The sequence below is a fragment of the Caretta caretta genome, chromosome 5 (assembly GCF_965140235.1).
Source record: "Caretta caretta isolate rCarCar2 chromosome 5, rCarCar1.hap1, whole genome shotgun sequence".
Classification (NCBI taxonomy): domain Eukaryota; kingdom Metazoa; phylum Chordata; order Testudines; family Cheloniidae; genus Caretta; species Caretta caretta.
Window position 1 is genome coordinate 21,939,879 of NC_134210.1, and position 22,500 is coordinate 21,962,378.

Consider the following 22,500-nt stretch of genomic DNA (forward strand, 5'->3'; position numbering starts at 1 on the left):
CTTAAGGGCCCAGGAAAAATATTTGATCAGTGGGTCTCTACCAATTATAACATAAAGGAATTTCTTCCTTTAAGTACCTAGGAAAAATATTTGATCAGTGGATTCTCCCAATAAATCCCTGACTACTCCATAATCTTGACTCTGATTTATCTTAGGTATCTGATCAGAGTGTATTATTTGCTGCATTATTTCCTCTTATGAAAATCCCATCTGTTCAGATACTGCATGGCTAACAGATGGACAGTTGCCACTTTGACTTGCTAAAACCCCTTCGTTTGTCACTGTTTCCATTCTTCTGCAGCTGCAACAAGAAACCATCTCCACCAAATTGAAACAATGAAGTTAGTCTCTAAAGGATATTCATTACTAAGATCATCCTTAGGTAGAAAAAGTACTTTTCCAAGGCAGATTTTTCACTGTAGGAAACAGACATTGTGGTGATGAGACTCCAGGATAGAAATCATGCAGAGGCCATATCCAATTTAATACAGCATAAGAGATGCTACTTTCTTGCTCTTGGCATCCAAGAAGTAGGCATTAAAAATGTAAATCTGGATATATTTTGTCAGCATGCAGTGAAGACTCCTCCTCTGGCCTCCCTTACTCTTTCCTCACACATCTTTTCTATGTTAAAATCCTCTTCCTCTACTATGGCTTAGAACATAACAATCCTCCATTCCCTGAGCAACTCTTCCTTGGCTTCCTAGCCCTTCCTCCATCAAGCTGAAATTGCATATCCTCCCCTTCAGACTTCTGCACAGTAATGCCTCTGTCTGCACCGCAGGTCTTACCTTCTACACTTTATGCTCTCACTTCCCAGTTGTGACTCAGTGCCTGTTTTTCATGCCATTCCCTACGTCTTGAACATCCTCCCTCTCCTGTGTGGCAGGCTAACTCACTCTCCAAACCCTTCCTCAGACATGTTTCAGATCATTTTCCAGAATTTGCTCCTCTGGTTCATCTACTCCTGCTCTGGTGCCTCAACATTTATCAAAATAAACAGAAGACAATTGAAAAAGTAAAATAAAAGAAGCAAGATACATGACCAGATTGCTGGCTGGTGTAACTTGGGCTAAAATGGAGTTATGCCAATTTCTACTAGCTGAGCATCAGGTTAAGAACAAGAATTGAGTTTAAAACTAAGTTTGTATACAGTCTGTTCCCTTGCCAAGCTATGCTCTCCCAACTCACTGTTCGCTCTTCCTTTCCTTCCTACTCACCATTGATTGTAGGTAATTATGTATTTTTCTCAAAAACCCTGTCATTGAAATTCAATGCAAAACTTTGACTTCAGTGGCACAGAATCGAGCCCTGGGATCATAATATCCTTTGGCCATCTTGGTTTTTATCTGTGGGGGAGGGGAGGGGGAAAAGCCAATTAATGGTATTTTTTAAATGGTTGGTCCATTTGCGTTTGGTATTTATCTGATGTTGCTAAGTCTCCATCATTTAGCCCTTAACAGTAACCAGTCAGTATATTGAAAAGCAGATATCTACTTTTAACTTACCAGTTGATCATACTGAAAGTTACAATTTTATTACTGCATTAGAAAAACTCCAACTAATCACTGATGTGAATAGGCCCCTAATGCACTCAATAGGCCGATCTTTTTCAAATACCATGTGCGTGGTCACCAAGAATGTCTTTCACGTAAAGTCGTTCAGTTCTAAGGACCCTGCAAGAAACTCTGAGAATAGGATGTTGGAGTTTTTTAGTTTAATGCTTATGTGAGCCTAGCAGCCTTGTGTGATGCTGAGGGCTCAGGTCAAATCTGGGTTTTCAGTCCTTGGGTTCTTAGGGACTTGGATTGCTATGGAAGCACTGTATTGTGCTGAGTCCCTGAGCCTGCGGTGGTGAAGGAGGTGGGGCGGGAGAGTAGAGGAGCTCTTCACATTCATCACTTATCCGGGGTGATAATTGCTGACAGAATTCTGGAGCTGCGAAATTAGTGTTCATTTATTTAGCCAAATATCTAACCAAATAAAAGCTATATCTAGTCATTATGGAAAGGTGGTGACTGTCTTCGTAGCAGGTGGCATAATCATAGTATCTGGACGCTATTACAAACATATAAAGTACATACATTCCCTAAAGGGATATTGCATTGTGTGAGTAAGGTATTTAGCCAACAATAAGCATGCCAAAAGATTCCTTCACTCCTGTAATAAAGTCACATTCTTATCCTCATCAGGGGATAATGATTTTTTCAACTTTTCACATCTCATCTTCCACAAGGAAGACAACCTAACAGGCATATTTCAACCTCCCAGTTTACACCCACATCCAGCCAATTATAAACCCACTTCAAGACAATCTGAAACATTCTTATCCCCCAGACGCATGTCCTGAACTGACATTTGGCATTTGTGATGCAGCTGGGAATGACTGAAGAATATGCAGCTCTGATGACATTTTGGAGTTCAGAGCTATTCTTTTGCCCTCATGGAAATATACTTCAAGTGTTTAGAGCTGCTGCTCATTTGCTTTAACTGTATTGATAGATCTACTCTTTTGTCCTGTGGAAGCAACAGGGCAGAGGAAAGTAATGAGGTGACAGGAAAGGATTTTTTGCTTTTTATTATGATCTGTCAAGGCCAAGTGCCCTCTTCTTTCTCTCTCTCTTCCCTGCTCCCAACCCCAAGTAAATTTCCTTTGTGCATGGAATCTGAGGGAGAGTGGTGAGCTAAGGAGGCCTGCGCGCGTGTGCCCACACGCGCACACACACACAAACACACACACACACACACACACCAGTTGATTGGCATGGAGCAGATTGCAGCTTTCCACTGCCATTACTCCAGCCTTTTTTTTTTTAATTCAAGGGTTTTTGTATATGACTTTTGTATTTGAGGTCTGACAGTCATAAGGATGGTGAGGAAGAGCTTTGATTGACGTCTTTTAGCTGTACCCCTGCCTTAAGGCTGGTCTAAATGAGTGCTTTCAGGTCTGGGGCCCACTAGCTAAAAGGGTTGGCTTTAAAGAATTTCCCTTACACTTTTGTACCCATGCCAGTTTGTGCTGTATTTCCTTCAAGTATACAAGCTAAGTAGAGTCTAGCTGGGTAAGTTCTTGAATGGGAGACTTTCCGGACCCACCTCAGTGTTATGCATGTTGATAGTGATTCAGTAGAAGGCACACTTCTGAGTTAGTATCATAAGAACAGCAACACTGGGTCAGATCAAAGGTCCATCTAGCCCAGCATACTGTCTTCCGACAGTGACCAAACCTAGGTGTCCCAGAGGGAATGAACAGAACGGGTAATCATCAAGTGATCCATCCACTGTCGCCCATTCCAAGCTTATGGCAAATAGAGGCTAGGACACCATCCCGTCCCATCCCGGCTTATAGTCACTGATGGACCTATCCTCCATGAACTTATCCAGTTCTTTTTTGAATCCTGTTAGTGTCTTGGCCTTCACAACATCCTCTGGCAAGGAGTTCCACAGGTTGTGTGTTGTGTGAAAAAACACTTCCTTTTGTTTGTTTTAAACCTGCTGCCCATTAATTTCATTTGGTGACCCCTAGTTCTTGTGTTTAAAGAAGTAAATAACACTTTCTTATTTACTTTCTCTACACCAGTCATGATTTTATAGATCTCTATCTTGTCTCCCCTTAGTTGTCTCTTTTCCAAGCTTTTCCCAGTCATATTAATCTCTCCTCATATGGAAGCCGTTCCCTACTCCTAATCATTTTTGTTGCCCTCTTCTTTAACTTTTCCAATTCCAATATATCTTTTTTAAGATGTGGTGACCACCTCTGCATGCAGTATTCAAGATGCGGGCATATCATGGATTTATATAGAGCCAATATGATATTTTCTGTCTTATTATCTATCCCTTTCTTAATGATTCCTAACATGGTTAGCTTTTTTGACTGCCCCTGCACAGAGATTGGATGTTTTCAAAGAACTATCCACAACGACTCCAAGATCTTTTTCTTGAGTGGTAACAGTAATTTAGACCCCATCATTTTATATGTATGGTTGGGATTATGTTTTCCAATGTGCATTACTTTGCATTTATCAACATTGAATTTCATCTGCCGCTTTGTTGCCCAGTTTTGTGAGATCCTTTTGTAGCTCTTCGCCGTCTGCTTGGGACTTAGCTATCTTGAGTAGTTCTGTATCATCTGCAAATTTTGCCGCTTCACTGTTTACCCCTTTTTCCAGATAATTTATTCATATGTTGAACAGCACTGATCCCAGTACTGACCCCTGGGGGACACCTTTATTTACCTCTCTCGATTCTGAAAACTAACCATTTATTCCTACTCTTTGTTACCTAACTTTTAACCAGATATTGATCCATGAGAGGACCTCCCCTCTTATTCCATGACAGCTTACTTTGCTTAAGAGCCTTTGGTGAGGGACCTTGTCAAAGGCTTTCTGAAAATCTAAGTTCACTATATTCACTGGATCCCCCTTGTCCACATGCTTGTTGACCCCCTCAAAGAATTCTAGTAGATTGGTTAGGCATGATTTCCCTTTACATCTTCCCCAACAAATTATTTTCATCTATGCATCTGACAGTTTTGTGCTTTACTATAGTTTCAACCAGTTTGCCCGCTACAGAAGTCAGCCTGTAATTGCCGGGATCACCTCTGGAGCCCTTTTTAAAAATTGGCGTCACATTAGCTATCCCCCAGTCATTTGGTACAGAAGCTGATTTAAATGTTAGGTTACAAACTACAGTTAGTAATTCTGCAACTTCACATTTGAGTTCCTTCAGAACTCTTGAGTGAATACCATCTGGTCCTGGTGACTTATTACTATTTAGTTTATCAATTTGTTCCTCTAATAACACCTCAATCTGGGACCATTCCTCAGATTTGTCACCTTAAAAGAATAGCTCAGGTTTGGGAATTTCCCTCACATCCTCAGCCGTGAAGAGTGATGCAAAGAATTCATTTAGTTTCTCCGCAATGGCCTTATCATCCTTGAGTGCTCCTATAGCATCTCAATCGTCCAGTGGCCCCACTGGATGTTTAGCGGGCTTCCTGCTTCTGATATATTTTTAAAAAAAAAATTGCTATTACTTTTTGAGTCTTTGGCTAGCTGTTCTTCAAATTCTTTTTTGGCCTTCCTAATTATATTTTTACATTTCATTTGCCAGAGTTTCTCCTTTCTATTTTCCTCACTAGGATTTAACTTCCACTTTTTAAAGGATGCCTTTTTTTTCCTCTCACTGGTTCTTTTACTTTGTTGTTTGGCCATGGTGGCCCTTTTTGGTTCTATTAGTATGTTTTTTAATTTAAGTTGAGCCTCTATTACGGTGTCTTTAAAAAGTTTCCATGCAGCTTGCAGGGATTTCACTTTTGGCACTGTACCTTTTCATTTCTGTTTAACTAACTTCCTCATTTTTGTGTAGTCCCCCTTTCTGAAATTAAATGCTGGGCTGCTGTGGTGTTTTCCCCACCACAGGGATGTTAAATTTAATTATATTATGGTCACTGTTACCAAGCAGTCCAGCTATATTCACATCTTGGAATAAAGAATTGCTTCTCCTCTTATGGGTTCCAGGACTAGCTGGTCCAAGAGTCAGTCATTTAAGGGGTCGAGAAACTTTACCTCTGCATCCCATCCTCAGGTGACATGTACCCAGTCAATATGGGGATATTTGAAATCCCCCATTATTATTGAGTTTTTTATTTTTTATAGCCTCTCTAATCTCCCTGAGCATTTCACAGTCACTGTCACACTCCTGGTCAGATGGTCAGTAATATATCCCTACTGCTATATTCTTATTATTCGAGCATGGAATTACTATCCATAGAGATTTTATGATACACTTTGGTTCATCTGAGCTTTTTACTTCAGTTGATCCTATGCTTTCTTTCATATATAGTGCCACTCCCTCACCAGCACGACCTGTTCTGTCCTTCCGATATATTTTGTTCCCTGGTATTACTGTGCCCCACTGATTATCCTCATTCCACCAAGTTTCTGTGATGCCTATTATATCAATATCCTCATTTAAGACAAGGCACTCTAGTCCACCCATCTTATTATTTAGACTTCTAGTGTTTCTATATAAGCACTTTAAAAATTTGTCACTTTTTAGCTGTCTGCCATTACATGATGCATTTGAATGGGACTATTTTTTATTTGGCTGTTTCTCATCAGATCCTACCCGTATTTTATCATCTTCCGTCCTCTCCTCCTTACTAGGACATAGAGTATCTCCATTAATAGATCCTCCTCTAAGGCATCAGTTGCCTCCCCGCATGGAGTTTTGGTGGGAGAGTGGAGAAAGACTGCACTGTGGAGCTAACTTTTTTTTACTGAGCTGTGTCATAGAGGTCATGACTGCCTGCTGTGGAGTTAGCTTCTACTTGATTTCATTTGGCATTGTAATTTTCTGTAGAAAAGTTCCTAGAATTTCAAGAGGGGACTTATTTAAACATTTATAAACCCAAATAAATAAATTTATTCTCAAAGATCTTCTGTCATTTCCCATAAAGGTGCTCTCAGATTCCGACTCTTAATTATTTTCTTCCAACCTAAATTCCTTCTTATATTTTTAGCTTTTCATTTCTGTTCTAAAATTGTTCCATGGTGTTTCTGCGGACCGTCACATAGCAACTGCATTCTTCTCCGGAGGTGTCTGCGCTCTAGTGGTGATTCACGTGAACCCTAGATATTACACAATGTCACTTAATTCCCTCTTAGGGTGTGGGGAGCTAATTTCATTTATAAAATGCTTTAGAATACCTGGAATAAAGGAGTTATAAAGGTGCATATTATTTATATTATTGTTAACATTATTAGCAATTTTAAATTTTATAATCATTCTTATTGGCGCACATACAATCCAAAAGTTTGGTTCTTACCTTTGGTGTTATTAAGAGAATTTCAGGCCTGGGAATATCAAAATGGTGGATTTCAATACCCAAACTGCATTTTACTCTATTCCCATTTCCTACCTTTCTTCTTTCCTTCTAGCCTTTGAAGTTGTAAAAAGTTACCTTACAAAAGTACATATCTTTCAAAGCCCTGTCCTAGTAGTGAATTCTGACCAACCTATCTTTCTGGGAACTCTTCATGCCGATTTCATGCCTCTGCCCATATGGACAAAAAGCCTGATTTACGTTAAGTGCACCACTCTCCATTCTGCACTAGTTGGAGCACAAAGAGCACCCATCACAAATATCAGTTTTGTCAGCACACAACTATGTGCTCTCAGGGCCATTTTAAGGGCTTTTTTTTTTTTTTAACAGTATTTAACTTCCGTTGACATTCTGTAAAAGAGAGATAAGAATACTTCCTTTCAAAGTCTGTTGAAGTCTTTACTAAGACACTCATTAACATCAGTGGGATTTGGATCAGGAGTTTCCATGCGTTGAAGTGCTTGCAGTCTATTGTCCTGTACTGTTTGTACATCTCAGTTCCTCAATCTTGGTTGGGGCTTCTAGGTGCTATGACAATGCAAATAATTAAAAATAATGTAAAAGACCTTATGAGGACACCTGTGCCTTCCTAATATGACACGTTGGCCCTGAGAATCAATCCTGCTTTTTTCTTTTCTTACCCTTTTTCGGGTGGTGTTTCACCCTTTCTGTTGCTAGTACCAGAAAAAAGAGGATTGTGTAGTAGTTAGAGCAGAAGATTGGGCTCAAATGATATGGTGCTATGAGACACTGGGTCTCAAATTACCCATCTGTAATATGGGGATAATACCCCCTGAGGAGGGGGTTAAGTTTTAATACTCCTAAAGTGTTTTTGGGTCCTCAGGTGAAAGTTGTTGTGTTGGTGCAGAGGATTATTTGCAATATCCATATTTAAAGCAAATCACCGTTGACTAAGACAGCATATTTTTAAACTGCTGGATATTTTTAATTAACATTTTAGGGGTTGCAGTAGTCGGATTGCATGATGTATTCAATTATGCATATTTATAATTTTCTCTCTTTCAGGCTGTTCCCTATTCCAGAGAGTTCAAACAGAAATATGATTACTTCAGGAAGAAGTTAAAGAAACCGGTAAGTAATTGCCTACCCTGTGTTGGAGCCAATTGCCTTAGGGTAGGAAAACAACAATTGACTGCCCCAAGAATAGATAAGCAGTGCTGCACTCTGTTACTGTACATTCACCAGTTTTCCTTGCTCGTCCTACCACAGCTAGCTGAATATGAACAAATTGACTGAAGCTTTTCTGTATGGATCAAAAACGCTTTCAGTCTCAACCAAAACTGATAACTTGAGCCTCGAGGGCTGGGTTTCATTTATAAATGGACAATTAAAGCAGTGAGGCAACAAAGAAGCAGTAACAACTTAATATCACCTCAGAATTTGCACTAATTGGCATGTGTGAGGACAAGCTCAGATGAAAATCCAAGCCTTGAATGGGCATAAGGACTGAGACTTCCCTCTCACCTCAGAGGTGGTCTGTGCAAGAGCATTGTCGCAGGAAATTGGCAGAGCAGTAGGGAAGTTGGTGTTGCTGCCACTTATGGTATATTGGGTCTGTGAACAAAGAGGACTTCAATCATCAACATCTTTCACCAGCACTAAAAATCGCTTCGTGAAAATAAGAGACGAGCGCTCAGTGCTAACTTGCCTATAGTATTGATTGGCTCAATAATGATTTTAAAGTTTTGGTAGCCATAACCAGATTACAGGGGGTCCTGAGGCATTCTTTTGCTATACATGATATCTCCTTACCTTTGCATCCAAAATCTGTGAGGGCTGCTTCTTTCACTGTATTAAAATGCTGCACTTCTCAGGCACCAAATAGCAATTTTAGCAGCCGTGTTAGTCTGTATTCGCAAAAGAAAAGGAGTACTTGTGGCACCTTAGAGACTAACAAATTTATATGAGCATAAGCTTTCGTGAGCTACAGCTCACTTCTTCGGATGCATTCAGTGGAAAAAATCCGATGAAGTGAGCTATAGCTCACGAAAGCTTATGCTCAAATAAATTTGTTAGTCTCTAAGGTGCCACAAGTACTCCTTTTCTTTTGCAAATAGCAATTGGCTTTCTGCTGCATTAAACAATATAATTGGCAGTAAAAATGTTTGCTTCAAGCCCATCTTAGCAGGAAAACTAGACATTTTTTTCCAATTTCTCTCCTGTCGCTTGTCTGTTCATCCCACCTTATTTTCATTCTGCTTATTCCACACACACATTCTTACTTCTCCTTTGCTTTTTTGCTATTTGTCTTCTTCTGTTGACTAATTTTCTTTAATATGCAGAATAGGATGGAAACCTTTGAGCCATTACAATGGAGCTGGCCCAGACTTATACCTGAAGGTAGTTGAAAATTTCTAGACACAATAGTAGGCTACCGTCTTATAGAGGGGGTGAAGCTCTGGAAAACAGGGTGCTGGAGAAACCTTTGATTCCTTAGCTGGGTTACTCACTGCTCTATGCTGTCATCTTAATACCGCTAGCAATGATGTGTAGGCTATGCATTCAGATCGACATTTCTCCTTTCGTGTAGGCTGATATACCAAACAGATTTGAGATGAAACTACACAGAAATAATATTTTTGAGGAATCCTATAGAAGAATCATGTCTGTGAAGAGGTCTGATGTACTAAAAGCTAGACTCTGGATTGAATTTGAGTCAGAAAAAGGACTTGACTATGGAGGCGTGGCCAGAGAATGGTTCTTCCTGTTGTCTAAGGAGATGTTTAATCCTTATTATGGACTCTTTGAATATTCAGCAACGTAAGTGTCCATTAAAATATTTCCATTGTAAGTGATCCAGATTAGTATTTGGATAGAAAAAAATGTTATGTAGTAGAGCCCTTAGATTTTCCTTTGGGATGTACTTTTAAGTTCTTTAACCAAGACCAGTGTAAAATGTCTCTCTCTATACTGTGGTTTGTTACTTATTCCAGGAAACCTTCTGAAATGAAACTGCAGCTGTGATCTATTTGGCAACTTTCATTGTTTTGTAAATGTTCCACATCGTTTTGCAAGGCAACATACTGTAGGCATTTGTGCGACTAGCTAGCAGTAGTGAAAGGAATGGTACAAGAGAAGGGGCTCATTTTATGTCACTCCCAATACAATGCATGGTTGTTGCTCATTTCAAGTTCTGGGGTTTGGGTTGAAATTCAGCTCTCGTGGGCCAGCTTCTCGTTTACACTAACGACCCTTTACACAACTCTGGCACTATAAACGGGCCTTAAAGTGGGAGTGAATTACATTTACACTCATTGTAAGGCCCGTTTATGTTGCCAGATCAGTGTAAATGAGAAGCTGTCCCTTGTGCTCAAAGTGCCTTTATGTAATGTCATGTTATGTACTTAACTACTAATACAGTGGTTAAAGATTGATTTGTTTATTGCAGGCAGTGCTTTCTGTGTTTGGTGTCAATATCGAGTTCACTACTTTTTTCCAATAAAAGTGTTGAGTAGGCTGTAAAGGAGATGAACTGTATAAACAAGAAATTCCTTATTCTGTGTATCAGCTTCTCTTTTCTTTTCTTTTTAAACAATTGCACAACTTGCAAAGGAGCGTTCTATTTTTGTGTATAAGAAGCACAAGGTTGTAAAATATATGACTAGTTCAAAGTGCTGCAGAAACGTTTTTGCCTTTGAAAAGGTCCTTTTCATTCATTGGATATATGCAATAATGCATGAATATTTTAAACAAAAACTATTTAAGTTTTAAATTCAATTTGGCAGAAAAAGAGTAACAAGAAATCCCACTGAAGTGAGAATTGTCATTAAAAACAGGAATGAGAAATCATTACAGATGACATTTTTAACCTATGCTGCTAGGAAGCTTATTTTTTCCCCCTAACATTGTGGTAATAAAATGAATTTAGAATTCATGCTTGGAAATACTCATATTTCCAAAGTATCACTTACCTATTAGTGTAGTCATTCAGTCCCCCATTGCTGTGTGGATCACATTACTGTTTAACTCTTACAAGATATACAGGCACTCCCCTGTATATCTGTACGCAAGACCCGACTTACGCAAATCCGCACTTACAGAAAAAGTTACATAAGCTAGAAATAGGAGGTGGGTTTTTTTTGTTTTGTTGGTTTTTTTGCATAATGGTTGGGTATACGTTTCTGACTTACCCAAAATTTGAGTTACGCAATGTGTTCCGGAACTGAACGATTGCGTAAGTTGGGGAGCATTTGTATTCAGTCTGAAGAACATAAACTAGGTAGCATCTATCCATGGTTTTGTGGGTTTTTTAATAAATCCATTGTCGTATTAGCACAATGACTTTATAGCAAATTTGGCAAGTACTGTATTCTTAGTTCTAGTTCTCTCCCAGGCTTAATCATTAGAATCTGTATTGTTCAGAGGTGGAATCAGGGCCAGCTCTAGGTTTTTTTTGCTGCCCCAAGCAAAAAATTAGCCGCCCCAAGCTCCGAGAGCGCAACCGCCCCTGGAATTGTGCCACCCCACGCACATGCTTGGTGCCTAGAGCCGGTCCTGGGTGGAATTCTGGCTATGACTCAGGTGCCAGGGAACCTTGCACCCCTGAGGATCTCTTGCATTTCCACCTTCTTTTACATTTCCCTCTCCCTTCACTAGTTTTTTCAAAGGCTTGTCCTCACAGCAACGTTTCCTTCGATGAAGGGGAACTATACAAGGCTCTTTTCTGAGCCAGTCAGGGTATGTCTACGCTGCAGTGTAAACCCAGGGTTAGTGGGACTCAAATCAGTTGACCCATGATAGGAAACCCTGGGCTTCAGCATCTATGTTGTATTTTAACCATATTTTAAGACTTTTCTCACCCGTGCTTGAACCTAGGGCTCTGGGAACCACACTGCAGTGCACAGACCTGAGTCAAAGTAACCATATCCCAGAGTCCCTACTCTTCCCCCCCACACACACACCGAAATATGGCTGCCATAGCCCTAGGACTGTGGTGCACTGTGGGAAATCTTTACTGCTCAACATGCAGGAAGCAGCTTGCTTTGCAAAAGGCTTGATCGATTTGCAAAACAGGAGGCTCTCTGATAATGTGCTTGCAGATCGGTGATCAGAAGAATTGGCTTCTGTTTTTAAAAGTGTGGATTTCAGATTGTTCAGAAAGAGAGGACAAAGGAAATTGTCCCATGGAATTGAGATACTTCCAGCTGACTCCTGGAACCCAAGTCAAGCGAGGCCGCATCTACACTGCAAAGCAATAGAGCTCAGAACCAGGTCGTGGCTTAACTTGAGCTCAGACCCTCAGCCCTGCAGGGTCCTGGGACCCTGGGTCCATGTCCTGGGACCGTGGATCCAAGCTCTGGGTTAGCATAATAATAGTGTAGACACAAGGGGGGTTAGGCTTGAGCCCAGGCTTAAGCACGGGCTTACATTGCGGTGTAGTCATACCCTCAGTGCTATTCAATGTGCCCACAAGAGGACACTCCTAGAGATAGTCATATTAAGTGCTCTCGGGTAAAAGCCTGGTTCTGTTGAAGTCAATGGGAGTTTTGCTTTTATATTTTTACTTTTGTCAGCCAGAGAGTTCAGGACTCACATTGTGAACAGCCACATGGCAACAGTCATGTGATCATTGTGTTTATCGTAGCAATGTATTATTTTCTGTTCATGTGTCATCATTTTACAGCTCTCCTCTTATTTGTCCTTGTGCCCTTCTTTTCCCCCAGCATACAGACTGGGTGAAAGAACATTCTCACTTCATTCTCAAGGTTGCTGTGGTGCCAATGGCCCATCTCGATGTTAAGATTTTTTTTAAACAATTAGACATTTATATGAATAAGAATAGTATTGGCTGTTAGGTTTAGCGACAGGAATGATAAAATCGCAGCAGCAGCAGTCCTTGCGCTGCATGGCATAACCTGATCACTCGCTCAAGTCATGTCTTAGACTATAAACCCTTCAGAACAAGGACTATGTCCTTTTCTGTGTTTGTACATGCCTCAGTTTGGTCATCTGGTGAAGGCTATAGAGGTATTACATATTTAAGAAAAATAACATTTTTCCTGTGGTGAAGTGGTGCACGGTGGAGAATAGGGTGTAATGCCATTCTCACCTATCCTGCATTCACCACACTTGGAGACAGGTATCACACAAGTGGCAATGTCAGTCACTTCTGGTATGGTGATTCTTACATTCCTAACAATACAGTTTTGACTCCCTCACCCCAGTAAGCAATCTGTAAAATGCAGCAGCTAAGGCACACAGACAAATTTAAATACTGACCTACTTGACTGCAGAAATAGAAAATAGATGGCCCAAAGTCAAATTGCTTATTAATGTATCTGAAGTCAACTACTTGATTATTTAAACAGTTTTTTTTTTTCTCTTCAAAAAAAAAAAGGGACAACTATACCCTTCAGATTAATCCCAATTCAGGTCTTTGTAATGAAGATCATCTGTCCTATTTCACATTTATTGGACGAGTTGCTGGCCTGGCAGTGTTTCATGGGAAGCTATTAGATGGTGAGTTTAAAAAAAAATAATAATAAATGTTGTTATGGCATGTGTCATTTTTATTGACTTTTACTCCTGTGAGCCCTTGCAGAGCCTGCATAGGTAAAGGAGAGTGAGCTGCATTCTGTTCCTGTTAGCGCATCACCTACAGAATTGCTTCCTATGTTCAAATCAGCCACAGCTGAAGGCTGTGAGGTTGCACAAGTGGCAGTGAGGATATAATTTGATCTGTAGAATCTTTTATTACTGGTGTGGTGTGAGAGAGAAATATTCCAGGTTGACCTTGGGATCCTGAAATAAGCATGCAATTATAAAGATGACTCTTTCTAAACTGAGTCCATTTTATCTGGAGTCACTAAGGCACAATAAACCATGCAACTTCACAGAGCAGAATGGCACCTCATAAATTGGGAGCTCAACCCTTGGACCTAAATTCTCCAGACTTTTACATCTCTTTTACATTGTAGCTCCATTGATAGTTACACTGCCATAAATCTGTTGCCATGGAGTGGAGAACTGGTCCTCTGTGCTTACAGAAAAGATGGGAAAGTCGTGTTGACTTAAGCAGTTGTATCTGTGTTAACAGAGGGCAATTTCTTTGCCATTGGCAAGCTAAAGCAATATGATGCTTTTTTAAACCGGAACAAATCTATTCTATGCCTTGACCTATGGTGGGTAGAGCAGAATAGTGGAGGTTACGCTCTCTTTCCTCCACTGCCTGAATGATTTTATCCTCTAACAAATTAATAATTGGAATTGCCGCAAGCTACATCATAACCTTGAGGCAATACATAATACTAAAATATGGGTTTTCTGTGCAGCTGCTGCAGTTGGAGTGCTATTTCAACTCATTTTCTCCCAAGGACTCTGTAAGAATGACAGTGGATGTGGATGCTGGGTGGATTGTTGTGGAAGGCTAGGGATAGTGATCAGTTTTAATGACAACAGTAACACAGGACACTTCCAAGGGACTGTTGTAATGAGTGGCTGTGGTTAATGAACGGCCCCCTGGCTTCACTTCAGGATGTCATCTCTCTTAGCTGATTGTTAATCCCCAAGAAATGTCCTATGCTTGTACTGTTACTGCTAGGATATATTACACTGCAGTGGCTGCTGATTATAATTTTTTGTTTTACACTTGCTAATCTGATATCAATGTGGTATTTTTTTCTTTTCTAATTCTCTCCGTATTCTTTCCTTGGGACATTGAAAGGTGTGAAAGAGTGCTGGTTTTAGCAGTGTTATTATTTGCTGAGTCAATCTATTTACTTGTGCCTCTTCGGGTTGTTTTTTTCAGGCTTCTTCATCAGGCCTTTTTATAAGATGATGCTAGGGAAACAAATAACACTGAAAGACATGGAGTCAGTGGTAAGTGAACACTTAAAACTTATTAGTGTTGAGTGACACGGTGGGCAAGGTAATATCTGTTATTGGATCAACTTCTGTTGGTGAGAGATACAAGCTTTTGTACTCCACAGAGCTCTTCTTCAGGTCTGGCTCTTGGAGCTCAAAAGTTTGTCTCTTTCACCAACAGAAACTGGTCTAATAAAATATATTACCTCATCCACCTTCTCGCTCTCATATTCTGGGGCCAAAACGGCTACAACAACACTGCAAATAACTTCTTAGTGTTGTCAATTACATGAGTTTCTTCTCTGGGGAAATTGTAAAAGCTAATACTTCTAATAAACTACATTGTGGCAAACACAAGTTAGAGCGGTGAGAACTTGGGGAACATTTCTTATTTTTTAATAGATGTACTTTTGTGTCTGCCAAGATAGTGATTTTAGGCGTAATCCATTAAAATTATGGGGAAAAATAGGTCAATTAGAAAAACAACTTGAGGTGCTTTTTTGTTTTCTTATTTATGCTGTAGACTTTCTGCTTCCTCCTTTCCCTTCCAAAACTAAGTAGACCAATGGGCAGGCATATAGAATCATAGAAATGTAAGGCTGAAAGGGACCTTGAGAGGCCATCAAGTCCAGTCTCCTGTGATGAGGCCAGACCAAATAAAGCTAGACCAGCCCTGACAGGTTTTAGTCCCACCTGTTCTGAAAAACCTCCAGTGATGGGGATTCCACAGCCTCCTTTGGCAGCCTGTTCTACAGCTTAACTACTCTTATAGTTAGAAAGATTTTCCTAATATCTCATCTATATCTCCCTTGCTTCAGATTAAGTCCATTACTTCTTGACCTAGCTTCAGTGGACATGGAGGGCAATTGGTCACCATCCTCTTAACGTATTTGAAGACTGTTATCAGGTTTCTCCTCAGATGTCTTTTTTCAAGATGAAACTTGCTCAGTTTTTGTTATCCTTTCCTCACAGGTCTTGTTCCCTAAGCCTTTTTATCATTTTTGTTGTTCTTTCTGGGCTCTAGGCAGTTTAAACACATCTTTCGTAAAGAGTGGCATCAGGAATTCGACACAATGCTCTAGCTGAGGCCTAACCCAGGACAGTTACCTCTGTGACTAGAGCAGGACAATTATCTCTGTGACTTACATTTTTACTGAGGGAATTCTGCGCCAAAAGAACAAAAATTCTGAAAAATTTTGCACAATGTCAATAAATGTCTAGCATGGCAGTGGAGAGCACAGGCCGCAGAGGTGGGAGATCACTCTGCAAGTCCCCCCACCCTAGACACAGACCCTATCTGCCCTCTCCCACTTCCTGCCCCCTGACTGCCCCCTTCAGAACCCCCGACCCATCCAATCCCCCTTGCTCCTTGTCCCCTGACTGCCCCAACCCCTATACACACCCCTGCCCTCTGACAGGCCCCCCCGGGACTCCCATGCCTATCCAACCACCCCCTGCTCCCTGTCCCCTGACTGCCCCCCGGGACTCCCTGCCCCTTACCCAATTCCCCCCCCACCCCTTACCATGGGATGGGGTTCAAGGTCTTGATAATCCCCCTGGATCATTTCTGTTATTCCTGCAACCAGATGTAAAACCGATGCTGCCTGACTAGTTCTTAGTTCTACAACAACTCTTCTTGGTCTTCTCAACAGTTTGTTCCATGGGAGAGGAGCAAGATGCAGTTGATCTTTGTTGGTGTCTAGAGTGTCACGGGTATTTTTCGATCAGTGACACATGACCGTGAATGCACTGCTTTAAAAACGCCGTTCAGCTGCTTGATCTGTGCTCCTCCTCCTCCCACTGTCTTTGTCATGCTCACTGGAGTTTGCTTGTCACTTGTTCAGTCCAATGAACAAACCCTGTTCTGATCTGATTCTGAGTTAATAACAAACTTTTCACTTACTTTTTTTGCCTCTTGTAATTGGAAACCTTAATTTTTGATCACCTTTGCAGGTGCCGTTTTCACTATTCTTTTTGTTTTGTTTTTTCTCTCCTGTTGGCTCACTCTTTCATTGTAAATCTAGGAGAAGTTGAGGATATGAACCATCCAGGGAAACAGTAGGCATCTAGTAGTTGATGGATTTTTTCAGCTTAATAAAGCAACTTAATAAATTGGTATCAGCTTTGCCTTGGAATGAAATGATACTACTGGGCTGTTACAGACCATTTTAATTTGATTTATTTTTGTATAAATAACACAGTCATGAGTGTGAACATAGAAAATATAGTATTCAGGAATAATGTAAATTAATAATGCAAACTATCTGATTTCCACTTTGTTATAGCTGTACCAAAATGAAAAGGAAGACTGTACAATCAGATAAGAAATGTGAGAGATTGCAGTCCATTTTAATTATTTCTAGAGCTCTAATTTCAGTTTATTGGTTTTTATATTTATAGCCTATAGCATGTAATGTCAAGTAAACAATAATGTACGCATTTTCAAAGAGTGCTTAATCGTAACCTGGTCTGTTACTACAGGATAGTGAATATTATAACTCTTTGAAATGGATCCTGGAAAATGACCCTACGGAGCTGGATCTCATGTTTTGCATAGATGAGGAAAACTTTGGACAGGTATGTATCAGTTACTAAAAAAGAAAACAAAGATTTCAAACTTACCTTTCCTTCTTCTTTACTTGTCAGTTACTGCCAAACATTCACTAATACTGGGCAGTATTTGTGGTTTGGGAACTCAATCAGAACTTTCAAGTGTTAATGGTTAGTGCTGCCAACTGCCACGCAGGCTTCCGATCCTGGACTCCTTTCTCCAGGGGTCAGCTGAGACTATGGGAAAGTTCCATAAGTAAGTCCATTCAGGCCCAGTGGCCAGGAGGGCACTAAATAGCAATCCTCTCATACAAACTGTATGGGAAGAAGTGGTGTACACAAGCTCTTCTCCAACACTGTGCTAGAAAAGTTCCTCAGCTTTTGTTCTGGAGGGACCACTTCTGGAGTGAAAGAGTAGGTGTCTTGATGCCCTATGCAGACTTTGGGCTCTGTGATCAGACTGCCAATTAAGGTGCCAAGTGAAGATGGCGTTTGTTTTTACTGTATACACACTATTGAAAATGAACTAGATCAAGAACAACCAACTTATTCTTGGGGGAGCTGGTAGCAAATGCTATTTTTACATTGCCTAACATTCTCCATTATAAAAGATTCTTGTGACATTCGTTTTAGAAGCTCTTCCACCACCTATATTTGCAGCAGGCCTTTGATATTCGCAGGGGGACCCACCCTGAGGCTACCAAAGTGCCATTTCTTTGTCCCATGAAATTCCGTTAAGCCTTTGCTGAGAAACTGTTAAAAATCACTATTTTCTGTCTCTCACTTACATTTGTCAGGAAAACTCTGGCAGCCTGCCAAAGTAACTAAACACCACGAATGTTCTAAGGTAGTGGTTCCCAAAGTTTTCAGAAGTGCTCTCCTCCCTCCCCCCTCCTGGAGTTTGGGGTGGGGGGGTATGGACAGGGGTAATGGGGCCGAGGCTGGGGCCACAGCTGTGGGAGGTTCTGGGGTTGGGTCTGGGAACGAAGCTACAGCCAGGGGTGAATGACGGCTAGTACTGGGAGTGGAGCCGCAGCCGGGGCTGGGAACGGAGCCGCGGCTAGGCCACAGAGTGGGCCAGCAGCCGGGGCTGCAGCCGGGTGTTGAGCTGTGGCTGGGGGCAGAGCGGGGCTGGTCAGTGCTCCCTCCCTGCCCCCCATGGGGGCTGGCCCAGGCCCCGCTACCCCACCCCCTTAAATGTTCCACCACTGCCAAGGCAGCACAGGCTACTTGGGAGTGCCTGGAAGCTAACAGAATAGTTGTGGCAAGGAAAGGGGAAAGGAACTAGGTTGGATTCCCTTCCCCCACACTCAGCACACTGCCTTAGTGGCACAAGATGCCTGCTGGGGGCAGTACATGGAGCAGGAACTGGATCAGGCTTCCGCACTCCCTCCACAAGTCTCCCCCTACAAGTCTCCCCCACGCACACTTAGACTAGTATCTGGCCCCATCAGTCCATTCCCTCCTCCCCTTCCACTTGGGGCACCACAAAGGCCAGAGCTCCCACATTTCCCAGAGGGGTGCAGAGGGCTAGAGAGAGACTCAGGCCAGGGTCCTCCCAGCTACCCCCTGCATCCCATATAGCCTCTGGGAGAGCCACATAGGGCAGGAACTTCCTCAACTCCTGGGTGGTGGGGGAAGAGAGATACAGGCCAGGTTGGGCATCCATTTCTTTTCTTTCTCCCCCACCCCCTGCTGTTTTCCCCACCTGACTACCTCCAGTCCCACCGTCTGGCCAGCAGTCCATCTCTCTTTGGTGCCTCTCCTGGGGCCAGCCAGTATCCATGTCATTTGGGAGTGGTGGAGGGGTGGTGTTGCCTGATTTGTCGCATCACCTCCTTTCTGCAATGGTAGAATTGAAAACATTCCCCTTCCTTCTGGTCTACTACTTTCCCTCTCAACTTTGAGACTGGTAGACTCCCCACATTAATGCAGAGAAATCCCACAAGGAGCAGTGGCACGTACAGGAGTATTTCCAGTCTGACTGCAGTAGACTGGGGTTAGGAATGGTAAACAAGGAATTTCAAAAGGAAGGATACTTCTTGCTTCCCCCAAAAGGTATAAATGGAAGCAGGTCATTGGTAAGGGAGTATGGGACCTGTTATGGGACTGAGGAATCACAGCTCAGCCAGAGACTAATGAAACTCACAACTAGGCAAAATGCTGACAGCTCCTTTTGCTGCAAAAGCCTTTAGAAGGTAGCATATGTGTTAGATGACAACACAACAGCCCAAATTTTCTCCAATAGTTGATTTCACTGTATCGCACCGAAGTGCTCTGAGGAACTAGCTCCCTGAGAATCTCCTTGTGTAAGTGACTGGATGAAATCCTTAAGGAAGTTGTGTATACCAGAGCGGGAGACATCTTTGCTTCCTGAATTTGCTATTGTCCTTGATGTTTTTGTTCTATATACATAGACCAAAAATATGCAAGAAGTGAAGAACAGTAATAGAATTTCAAACATCTGTTCTTTCTCCTTTAATGAACAACAGGGGGAGGATTTTGATAGTTCTTACAAACAAGGCAGGAAATCCATGGGGTGGCTATTATAAATATGTGACGTGCTGGGGAGCCTCCTTTCAAGAACATAAAATGAAAGGACGCTGTGCTACATTCAGAACCCATAATGGCTCTGAGATTGTTTCTTATTGTCTAAATGCAATGTAGCTTCTGGTGATGGGAACAAAACAGCAACAAAATCCTGCCTCTTCCTGGATGCCATACAGGACAAGGAGTAATGGTCTCAAGTTGCAGTGGGGGAGGTTTAGGTTGGATATTAGAAAAAACTTTTTCACTAGGATGGTGGTGAAACACTGGAATGCGTTGCCTAGGGAGGTGGTGGAATCTCCTTCCTTAGAAGTTTTTACGGTCAGGCTTGACAAAGCCCTGGCTGGGATGATTTAATTGGGGATAGGTCCTGCTTTTGAGCAGGGGGTTGGACTAGATGACCTCCTGAGGTCCCTTCCAACCCGATATTCTATGATTCTATGATTTGTGTCTGGGATCTGGATATCTTTATCCCCTTTGACCAGGAGGCTAAAGCTGTTCTTTTATTTGTGATTTTCTTTTGTTGTCTTCTCTGACCTTCAGGTATTGCATAGCTGGGAGTCTCTGTGCTCTGCGTGTGTGTCCGTCCCATGTTGGTGATAGTTTTTATCAAATCTCTCTTTTCTCAGCACCATTTTACTAGGTACTTAGTTTATTGTGTCCCCAGTTACTGGTGACTTCTGAAATGAAGATGCTGAGAGTGAAGTACAAGGTTGTACCTAACATGGGCTAGATTCACTTCATGGGTTCCACCAGTAGAACTAGATTTCAGGATGTGGCAGTAGAAATTGCCAGGAGCAGAACAGCAGCTTAAAGTCAACCAGTGCCTTTCATCCTTTGTCTCCCTTAAGATGAATCCTAGACCAAATTTCAGAGTAGCAGCCGTGTTAGTCTGTATCCGCAAAAAGAAAAGGAGGACTTGTGGCACCTTAGAGGCTAACAAATTTATTTGAGCATAAGCTTTCGTGAGCTACAGCTCACTTCATCGGATGCATTCAGTGGAAAATACAGTGGGGAGATTTATGTACATAGAGAACATGAAACAATGGGTGTTACCATACACACTGTAAGGGGAAAAGGAGTACTAGTGGCCTTAGAGACTAACCAATTTATTTGAGCATAAGCATAAGCTGTAGCTCACGAAAGCTTATGCTCAAATAAATTGGTTAGTCTCTAAGGTGCCACTAGTACTCCTTTTCTTTTTGCAAATACAGACTAACACAGCTGCTACTCTGAAAACTGTAAGGAGAGTGATCACTTAAGGTGAGCTATTACCAGCAGGAGAGCTGGGGCGTGGGGGTGGGAACCTTTTGTTGTGATAATCAAGGTGGGCCATTTCCAGCAGTTGACAAGAACCTCTGAGCCCTGGTCTACACTAGGACTTTAGATCGAATTTAGCAGCGTTAAATCGATTTAAACCTGCACCCGTCCACACAATGAAGCCCTTTATTTCGACTTAAAGGGCTCTTAAAATCGATTTCCTTACTCCACCCCTGACAAGTGGATTAGCGCTTAAATCGACGTTGCCGGCTCGAATTTGGGGTACTGTGGACACAATTCGATGGTATTGGCCTCCGGGAGCTATCCCAGAGTGCTCCATTCTGACCGCTCTGGACAGCGCTCTCAACTCAGATGCACTGGCCAGGTAGACAGGAAAAGAACCGCGAACTTTTGAATCTCATTTCCTGTTTGGCCAGCGTGGCAAGCTGCAGGTGACCATGCAGAGCTCATCAGCAGAGGTGACCATGATGGAGTCCCAGAATCGCAAAAGAGCTCCAGCATGGACTGAACGGGAGGTACGGGATCTGATCGCTGTTTGGGGAGAGGAATCCGTGCTATCAGAACTCCGTTCCAGTTTTCGAAATGCCAAAACCTTTCTGAAAATCTCCCAGGGCATGAAGGACAGAGGCCATAACAGGGACCCGAAGCAGTGCCGCGTGAAACTGAAGGAGCTGAGGCAAGCCTACCAGAAAACCAGAGAGGCGAACGGCCGCTCTGGGTCAGAGCCCCAAACATGCCGCTTCTATGATGAGCTGCATGCCATTTTAGGGGGTTCAGCCACCACTACCCCAGCCGTGTTGTTTGACTCCTTCAATGGAGATGGAGGCAATACAGAAGTAGGTTTTGGGGACGAAGAAGATGATGAGGAGGAGGTTGTAGATAGCTCACAGCAAGCAAGCGGAGAAACCGGTTTTCCCGACAGCCAGGAACTGTTTCTCACCCTAGACCTGGAGCCAGTACCCCCCGAACCCACCCAAGGCTGCCTCCTGGACTCAGCAGGCGGAGAAGGGACCTCTGGTGAGTGTACCTTTTAAAATGCTATACATGGTTTAAAAGCAAGCATGTGAAAGGATTACTTTGCCCTGGCATTTGCGGTTCTGCCTTTGCAAAAGGTTTCTGGGGAGGGCAGCCTTATTTCGTCCTTCATGGTAGGACACTTTACCACTCCAGGCCAGCAACACGTACTGGGGAATCACTGTAGAACAAAGCATTGCAGTGTATGTTTGCTGGCATTCAACCAAAATCCGTTCACGCGGTGGGAGGAGGCAAAATGCGACCTTGTAACGAAAGCACATGTGCTATGTATGTAATGTTAACTTTCAAGGTTTACCCTGAAAGAGTGTAGCCACTGTTTTATAAAATGTGTCTTTTTAAATACCGCTGTCCCTTTTTTTTTCTCCACCAGCTGCATG

At 42.1% G+C, this 22,500-nt stretch overlaps 1 protein-coding gene across 11 annotated transcripts in view; it reads left to right on the forward strand.

The window, feature by feature from the left end:
* Positions 1-22,500, forward strand: part of NEDD4L (NEDD4 like E3 ubiquitin protein ligase) — a 367,521-nt gene that overhangs the window by 322,047 nt on the left and 22,974 nt on the right. For all 11 annotated transcript variants that reach the window (XM_048849463.2, XM_048849464.2, XM_048849465.2 and 8 more), the window contains 5 exons: positions 7,913-7,978; positions 9,438-9,667; positions 13,245-13,366; positions 14,655-14,725; positions 17,192-17,287. In XM_048849463.2, the coding sequence (XP_048705420.1) occupies positions 7,913-7,978; positions 9,438-9,667; positions 13,245-13,366; positions 14,655-14,725; positions 17,192-17,287 (585 nt within the window). The remainder of the gene's footprint in view (positions 1-7,912; positions 7,979-9,437; positions 9,668-13,244; positions 13,367-14,654; positions 14,726-17,191; positions 17,288-22,500) is intronic.